General features: G+C 32.5%; 1 protein-coding gene across 2 annotated transcripts; it reads right to left on the bottom strand.

Moving 5' to 3' along the window:
- Positions 1-931: 931 nt before the first annotated feature.
- Positions 932-8,838, bottom strand: LOC123885248 (glycerol-3-phosphate acyltransferase 9-like). 2 transcript variants are annotated; one of them, XR_006801112.1, is made up of 13 exons: positions 8,694-8,838; positions 8,046-8,232; positions 7,466-7,523; positions 6,610-6,728; positions 6,236-6,335; positions 5,280-5,375; positions 5,085-5,181; positions 4,734-4,821; positions 4,558-4,654; positions 4,294-4,379; positions 4,012-4,131; positions 2,456-2,642; positions 932-1,925 (listed from the first exon to the last, which is right to left on the bottom strand). XR_006801112.1 is itself a non-coding variant. In XM_045934521.1 (12 exons), exons 2-12 carry the CDS (start codon positions 8,165-8,167, stop codon positions 3,894-3,896), a joined length of 1,008 nt encoding a protein of 335 aa, XP_045790477.1. In that variant the 5' UTR covers positions 8,168-8,232; positions 8,694-8,838; the 3' UTR covers positions 3,849-3,893. The 2 variants fall into 2 exon arrangements, 1 of the variants encoding a protein (XP_045790477.1); XM_045934521.1 differs by lacking the exons at positions 932-1,925; positions 2,456-2,642 and adding an exon at positions 3,849-3,918.
- Between the last annotated feature and the right edge of the window lie 469 nt (positions 8,839-9,307).

Raw genomic sequence — 9,307 nt, 5'->3', positions numbered from 1 at the left:
GTTAATTGTCTCAATGCTTAAAAATTATTCTTAGCCTGTAAAGTCCAAATTTGGAGAAGTGGTTTGATTACGACCTCGTCGTTGTCCAGTTTACTTTTATTTTTGACAAAAAAATAGTCAAATTTTGTGAATATTTATGTTTGTTATTTTCAATATTTAATAGTCAATTTTTGTGAATAAAACAGGTAACGTTTATTATGTAATGAACAAACTTAAATAACAAATTAAATGAACAAACTTAATACTTCATTTATATAATTCAAATTTGTACATTCACACAAAAAAAAAATACATAACATAACACTCAACCAAATAAAAAAAATACATAACAAACACCTAAAATAAAAAACACCAAAGCAATCTGAGGAGAAAGCTGTGGAGGCTGTCCTGAGCGGAGAGGAGGGGGGGGAGGAGGAGGAGGAGGAGGAGGAGGAGGAGGAGGAGGAGGAGGAGGAGGTGGAGGAGGAGGAGGAGGGGGAGAAACATCACCGCTGCCAAACATCTCAACAGGTAATAAAACCTTTGAGATGGCATATATGGCAATGGGAGATTTGAAATAAACCGTGTTCTTGACTACGGCTTCAACAGCTCCCATTCTTATCATCACCGCAGAGGTCTGACCCACCGAAATGTTAAGATGGTACAAGGAAAGCCCCATGGCTTCACTTGCAAGGGTGGGAGGGGAGAATGTATTCAATTCCCGGAGGAAATCAGGAGGAAGGTACTGTCTCACGACATGTGCCTTCATCAAAATATATAAAAATGATATACTTATAGAATCAAGCTTAGAATTTACCCGGTCGGTAAAGGCGGCGTCCACTGGAATAAACAGTGTGAACGCCGAACGTGCTTCTAATTCTATATCAAGTTTTAGATCCGAAAAGATTCCGGCAGTTATGTGTAGGCTGTCCCCCGCCCCCACCGCTGTTAGTTTCGTCATGACCTCACTGACATTGAGGCCAGACGCGACGGACGGTGCTGGGCAGAATAACATGGAAATAAAAATAAAAATGGGAAGGGTGAAGGTTGGAGAAGAGGCCATCTTTAGAAGATTCTAAATTTAAAATGTAAAAAAATTCTACCAACTTAAAAAAAACTCAACTGAAGGAAGAAGAATTACTATGTGCTCGCTCACAAATTACTGAGTCTACTGATTTTTGAGCTGCCTTGTGGTTTTTGCTTTGCTTTCTGATTTTACTCTCTTTCTCTGCGTCTGCCTTGTGGTTTTTGCTCTGATTTTACTCTCTTTGTCTATGTTCTGTGATATGTGGATGCTTGTGAAGAAACAAATTAAGAAGATAATTATGGGTAATGCTTGTGTGTGAGAAAGTGAAGGGAATTGTGTGTGAGAAAGTGAAGGGAAGGTTCGGTTTTGGTTGGTATATAAAAGGGTAGGAAGAAGGGTGAAATGGTAATAAGCATCTAATTAAGAAAAAGAGAAAGAGATGAAGAGCCAATGAGCCAATGAGCCAAAGAGAAAGGGTTCGGTTATGTTTTTTCCTATTTTTATATGACTTCACTTGTATTATATAATGATGCTTTAAAGTGCCAAACCTGGTACCACTCAAACCTAATAATCAGATCAAAGTCCTAATCATAACTACCCATATCTTATTCCCACTAAAACCAATCATATGTTACTTTTTGTTTAATTTTTAAAACAACTTTTAAAGCACCTAACAAAAAATTGGACCAAACGTACAAAACGTACCATAAAGCCAAACTTTTCTAAAAGAAATGTAGATGGGGGACCATAACACATGTATAGGTCATTATAATTACATGCATAGTTCATTATAACACATGTATACATAAAAACCACAAAAAACAGTAAAACAATGAATAAAAGATGAAGGAAAAAGCTTACATCTACAATAGCACCAGCTGCCTCAGATAAAGTAGGAGAAATATCGAGCAAGTCATGCCTGAAAGAAATATCCAGAAGAGTGTAGAAAACTATTAATATCAAAATCACAGAGTAAACGATCAAATTATTCTCTACTCTGTAGGATACTCTCAAATAGATCCCTAACTTTATGAATATTTAAAAAAGGTCCCTAACTCTATTAAATTGTTAAGTTGGTCCTTATCAATTAAATCCCTATATTTTACAACCAATTAAATCCCTGTATTTTACAACTTACTATCAATTTGGTCCCTAAGTTTATCCATTTATTCTCAATTTAATCTCTAACATATTCTTTGAAGGACTAATCTGAGTAAAATTTAACAGAGTCAAAGATCTATTTAAAATATTCAAAAAGTCAGGGATCTATTTGGGAGTGTCTTACAAAGTCGGGGACTGATTTGGTGGTGGTTTACTCCAAAATCACAACCAAAACACCATATATACTTCAAAAGGGTAAAGTGAAGAAAATACTGCTTCATAATTTCCCACTTATGTTATTTATCGAAATAACAATTACAAACAGAATATGGAAGAGAGAAGACATACAGGCGAAGCTTGCCACGAGGTTCTTGTTGAATGGCTGCTCCTGAAGGGAGGTAATCCTCAATGTTGGGTCGATCAAGATCCAACTCAGAACTTGAAGACTTAAGTGTTCCAGTGCTATTCATCGGTGCTGTGCTATCAATTCTTCCAGCAATTTCTTAAAAGGAAATGTGTAGTTTCATTTCAAATCCTGAAAAATGACCAATTTTCACTCAAGCTATGTAGTTACTGAAAAATTAATTGATTCAATTGAATCCATAAATAACTGAAATATCAACCTCTTGCCATAGGAAGGTTAAAAATCAACTTATTTAAGCAGAACCAACTTAGCAACCTATCTATCTTATTTTACTATTACAAAAAAATTGATTATATTCTCAATTAATTTTTCTTTTTCTTGAACTTTGACATTCCAATTGAATCAATCTACATAAATTTTCCAACTAGAATTTCTGAACTTGTTATGAACAATTTACAAAAACTGTTTATCAAATTTAGCATTAAACTGAACAATTAGAGCACAAATACAAGAAAATTCCAGTGCCAAAAATCAGATTTAGATACGAAAAATTGAACATGCAGCAAATTGAGGAAATTAGAAGAGTAACAAAACAGAGAAAATGAATGAATAAATGCATCTAGTTAACGAACCAGTTTCCGGTAGTAAAAGATGTGACGGTTATCGATCTGTCCTCCCGGAGAAACGAACAGGGCGGGACAAGGAGCAGAGTCTACGATGAACAGTGGGCGGAAGTGGCGAGGTTCAGGATCACATTTATTTCAATGTTTATTTATTATATTTAGACATTTTTTTTTTCGCAGACACATTTTAATTATTCAATATTTATTATTTAATATATTTTTATCCCTATAAAATGGGAATTTTCTAAATTTACTCCTTATTTAATTTTATTTTAATTTCACTCCCTATAAAATCATTTCGTACTAAAACTAAATTCATTTAATTATTATTATTAATTTTGACGGGAGATTTAATTATTATTATTATACTATTAAATTTTTGAATATTTTTTTAGGCATTTATGAAATATTATAAAAGTTCATTTATTAATTTTTTTTTAATATGAAATAAATTAAATATACATTTTTTGAATGGCAAAAATTCAAGACAAAAGTAACAAAAATCATGATTTAGAAATTCAATTTTGAACCTTTTAAAGAGGTGACAAAAATATTGTAACTATTGAAACCATTTCAACCGAGAATAAGTTTGGTGTATCGGGAGGGTTTATATGGGCTGTCGGGTCTATAGATGACAAATAACAACTAAAATTTAAGTATGTCGTTAACCGAGCCCGATCGAGGTTGTAAGATCACATGTCTTTTATGTCCTATCGTAATTTAGTATTGAAACATCGTTTTTTTTAATAAAAAAAAGGATGCAAGTTAATAACACACAAAACACTCATATTTTTTGCTTTCACAACCAGATTATGTCTCGAACCCTACATAATTAAAATAAAATAGACACAATTTCAACACTTGACAACACGCAAATAATAATCCTCTGTATTATATTCGGGATCAAGATTATTTACCTTTCTGCAAACTCGATGGGTGTCTCTCCTGGCTTCAGATTTTGTGGCTCCAAGTACCAAACATCACAAACAACAGCCCAAGATGTCATTAGCTGTAACAGATGTGTAGTGAAAGATTGCCTGCAAATGCATGAAATGCAGAATCTCTATTACATCAATAAACAATGTACGTGGAATAAGTAATCAGTGTGGTCAATTCGGAAAGCCAAAAACCCTCCATAGCGATCGCCAATATTTGAAAACACTGGAAATAAATAGCAATTAACATGAGAAACATCTTACTTTCGACTATTCCAAAAAGCATCGACAAAAATTTTGTTGTACTTGATTGCAATTGGGCAAACTGTGCAGCCAAGTTCAAATGCACCCTAAACGCCATTAAAGGTTACAAGGATTCAACAAAAAGAATAAGAACAAGAAAATAAGAGAAATCAATGAGTGCAAAATAACAGAGAAGAAAAAAGAAAAAGCTATTCCATAAACATGATAACATAACTGCTGCATTTTACATCGACTGACGACTGCAATTGCAAATGATTCACATACCTTCTTGAACATGACTGTATAGTGATTATTTACACACGTTCCCTCAGGAAATATGAGAAGAGGATTGTTGTCAGTTCCCTGGACATGGTCCCTCAATCTAGAATATGCAGAATCATATAAGTAAAGAGGAATTTTCAAAAAGAGATATATTTTCTAGTATCTTCACTTATACTAACTTTCTTGCCACAATTTCTCGATCCTTAGCCTCTGATCGATTGAACCAGATACATCCTACACTCTCCAGAATGGTGCTTTGCAACAATCCTACATCATAGATATAATTTAAATAAAATTCATAAATAAGTTTAGCGAAGATAAATATGACAACAACCCAACATCATGAAGCTATTTTTCAAATTATCCATGATTGTTCATGATATACCACCCTATTATTCCTGACATCCATTTAGACCACCTAACAGCATATGATTGAAGTACTTATCCCTATCTATATTTATCTAAAACCTTTTAACTTCAATAGCACCAACAAATGTCCTGTGTATTCAAGTCGTACTCTATATGCTTACCAACCCATCCAGGATGCTTCTGCATAATAACAGCAAAAGCAGTCATCTGTTCTAAGATAATGAAATCAATCATGGAAGTGTGGTTGGCCACAAAAACCTGTTAAGAAAATGAAGGGAAAGTTCAACTCGTGAACAATTACATTTATCCTAGCTGAATAAGGAAAATATGACAACATTAATACATGTTGGACAAACCTGTTTTGGTCGCCTGCTAGGCCTTGGCCCATGGTACTTGACAACCCCAGTCCAAGATGCAACAAAGAAACCGCACATCATCTCTACCAAAGACCTCTGAAAGAAATTAACAATTTTGAAATACATTTAATTTGATAACAAGAAATTAATACCCAGCAAAGGGATAAAAAGAGAGAGCATTCATATAATATCACAATACATTGCATGACTATAAAAAAATATGCTTATAAAAAAAAAAATATATTGCAGGACTAACAAGAAATATGAAAATAACTTGTATTTTGTACTACACTCCATACAGCATCCATTAATCAAATAAATTATTACATAGTGGACATGTTTAAATGATGTCCACCAAACTTTAGGCAAAATCTAGTTTCATTGTTTAAGATTCAACCAACTCTTCTGTAGTCTAATTGACCATTTGATTTTTAAATGCAGCCATTAAACAATGTTCTCTTTCCACAACTAACCTGGCTTTTAATTGGATATTCATATTCTTATTGCAAGCGAAAATACTTCATTTTTTGTGGTAAAATGAAAACAAAATGTATGGCGAATGCTCTATTTTCCCCAGAAGGTGAGGCAAAATGAATTGAAACCAGATAACAGATACTTAAAACCAAATGAGGCTAAGACTTTAAAGTCGTGACAGTACACAAATAGAAGTACACAAGGATATACCAAAAATGGACATAAACCTGAAGTATATACATCTTTTATTAAGAAACAAAATTAGCGTATCATATCAGCTAATTAGCTGATAGATATAAGTTAAATAAAAACAATTAAATTCTATGAGGCCATTTTATATTTTATGCTGTTAAAACGGTCATTAGCAGTAGTTTCAGTAGTAGTGTGTAAGAAAAGAGACAACAAAACAAGTATTGATCAAAAACATAACAATAAAATAGGGGGGAAAAATGGAATGAATCAAGAATGAGTTGAATATGCACCTCAATATTCCTCCTCAGCTTGTCATGTCCTTTCAATAGGAGGTGCACTGGAATGAAGGTGGAAAGAAATATAATCCATCCTATTGTTAACACAAGAGCCCTGCAGAATCAAATAGGATAGCATCATTTTGGCAGAACAGATGACAATAAAGGAACTCATTAACATGAAAAGCAGCAAAGTAAGACAAATAGAGCCAAATACAACAGGTGAATTAGATAGGGAAAAAGTCAAAGTTCAAATTACATCCTAAAAGTAATATTTTCCTAATATACTGTCAATCTTAATGCATAATAAGACAATCTGAAATCAGCTAAGCAGACCCTGCAATAACCAAACTTAATAGTAGCAGTAAGATGCACAGTATCAGAATAACCTGGTAGGGAATATTATCAAATATCGAAGAAAAACTCCGAAACACCACAAAGGAAACAAATAAATATTCCAATTCCATGGTTCTGGAGGATTTGACTTGAAACATCTTGTGAATGAGTCCTGGTCCAACATAAAAGTTCTGAATGTGTGAGTAAACCATCAAAGCTTAGCCAAGACGGAAAAAGAAGCTTGAGTTTATAACAAAACAAGACAGTAACTCTACTAGATTCCATTTACATATATACGCACAAAACATATGTGCTAGTGCACAGACACATATATATTGTTGATATTGTGATTTTAAAATATAATAAAGTCCTGTTTACTTTGTGAAAGCATTTTCTATTTTCTATTTTCATTTTCTAAAACGTGTGTTCATTTTAAATCGTTAATAAGAAGTTGTGAGACTTGATTGTGATCGAGAGAAGATAAAATGCTACTTAGAGATTATGCGTTTTTGAAAATAATGAAAACAATTTTTTGGCATTTTCATTGTTGCCAGAAAATGCACACAATTGTTCACTTCAAGAGTCTAGTATCTCCTTGTTAAAAAGTAAAATTAACACAAATATTTAGAAATAAAAGTAGCAAATGTTTTCACAAAGTAAACGGGTCTATGTTTGCTTATTATCATAAATAACCTAAAAAAACATGAGAATGAAACAGAAAAGACGAGATATTAGGATATTTGTGGCAGCAAAAGTGTACAATTTTAAAGGATGGAGATTCATTATGTTTGACATAAAGTTCTCTCTACAATATTGTCATTACAACTGGCTCTATGAAAGATAATTGTTGATACATAAAAACCACAAAAACAGTAAAACAATGAATAAAAGATGAAGGAAAAAGCTTACATCTACAATAGCACCAGCTGCCTCAGATAAAGTAGGAGAAATATCGAGCAAGTCATGCCTGAAAGAAATATCCAGAAGAGTGTAGAAAACTATTAATATCAAAATTACAGAGTAAACGATCAAATTATTCTCTACTCTGTAGGATACTCTCAAATAGATCCCTAACTTTATGAATATTTCAAAAAGGTCCCTGACTCTATTAAATTGTTAAGTTGGTCCTTATATTTAACCACTAACTATCAATTAAACCCCTATATTTTACAACTTACTATCAATTTGGTCCCTAAGTTTATCCATTTATTCTCAATTTAATCTCGAACATATTCTTTGAAGAACTAATCTGAGTAAAATTTAACAGAGTCAAAGATCTATTTAAAATATTCAAAAAGTCAGGGATCTATTTGGGAGTGTCTTACAAAGTCGGGGACTGATTTGGTGGTGGTTTACTCCAAAATCACAACCAAAACACCATATATACTTCAAAAGGGTAAAGTGAAGAAAATACTGCTTCATAATTTCCCACTTATGTTATTTATCGAAATAACAATTACAAACAGAATATGGAAGAGAGAAGACATACAGGCGAAGCTTGCCACGAGGTTCTTGTTGAATGGCTGCTCCTGAAGGGAGGTAATCCTCAATGTTGGGTCGATCAAGATCCAACTCAGAACTTGAAGACTTAAGTGTTCCAGTGCTATTCATCGGTGCTGTGCTATCACTTCTTCCAGCAATTTCTTAAAAGGAAATGTGTAGTTTCATTTCAAATCCTGAAAAATGACCAATTTTCACTCAAGCTATGTAGTTACTGAAAAATTAATTGATTCAATTGAATCCATAAATAACTGAAATATCAACCTCTTGCCATAGGAAGGTTAAAAATCAACTTATTTAAGCAGAACCAACTTAGCAACCTATCTATCTTATTTTACTATTACAAAAAAATTGATTATATTCTCAATTAATTTTTCTTTTTCTTGAACTTTGACATTCCAATTGAATCAATCTACATAAATTTTCCAACTAGAATTTCTGAACTTGTTATGAACAATTTACAAAAACTGTTTATCAAATTTAGCATTAAACTGAACAATTAGAGCACAAATACAAGAAAATTCCAGTGCCAAAAATCAGATTTAGATACGAAAAATTGAACATGCAGCAAATTGAGGAAATTAGAAGAGTAACAAAACAGAGAAAATGAATGAATAAACGCATCTAGTTAACGAACCAGTTTCCGGTAGTAAAAGATGTGACGGTTATCGATCTGTCCTCCCGGAGAAACGAACAGGGCGGGACATGGAGCGGAGTCTACGATGAACAGTGGGCGGAAGTGGCGAGGTTCAGGATCACATTTATTTCAATGTTTATTTATTATATTTAGACATTTTTTTTTTCGCAGACACATTTTAATTATTCAATATTTATTATTTAATATATTTTTATCCCTATAAAATGGGAATTTTCTAAATTTACTCCTTATTTAATTTTATTATAATTTCACTCCCTATAAAATCATTTCGTACTAAAACTAAATTCATTTAATTATTATTATTAATTTTGACGGGAGATTTAATTATTATTATTATACTATTAAATTTTTGAATATTTTTTTAGGCATTTATGAAATATTATAAAAGTTCATTTATTAATTTAAGTATGTCGTTAACCGAGCCCGATCGAGGTTGTAAGATCACATGTCTTTTATGTTCTATCGTAATTTAGTATTGAAACATCGTTTTTTTTAATAAAAAAAAGGATGCAAGTTAATAACACACAAAACACTCATATATTTTTTGCTTTCACAACCAGTTTAATCTAGTTCGGGGTCAGTTCTAGCATCAA

This window comes from Trifolium pratense, linkage group LG5 (genome assembly GCF_020283565.1).
Source record: "Trifolium pratense cultivar HEN17-A07 linkage group LG5, ARS_RC_1.1, whole genome shotgun sequence".
In the NCBI taxonomy this organism is placed as follows: Eukaryota; Viridiplantae; Streptophyta; class Magnoliopsida; order Fabales; family Fabaceae; genus Trifolium; species Trifolium pratense.
This window is presented reverse-complemented; position numbering and strand designations above follow the sequence as displayed.

Bases quoted from the DNA above. Each gene is read 5' to 3' on its own strand.
- LOC123885248 (XM_045934521.1), bottom strand. From the start codon at position 8,167: ATGAATAGCACTGGAACACTTAAGTCTTCAAGTTCTGAGTTGGATCTT. The intron at 6,336-6,609 runs GTTATTCTGATA...TTGATTCTGCAG, and splicing joins TTGATAATATTCCCTACCAG to GGCTCTTGTGTTAACAATAG. The intron at 4,132-4,293 runs GTAAGATGTTTC...ATGCATTTGCAG, and splicing joins GCTTTTTGGAATAGTCGAAA to GCAATCTTTCACTACACATC.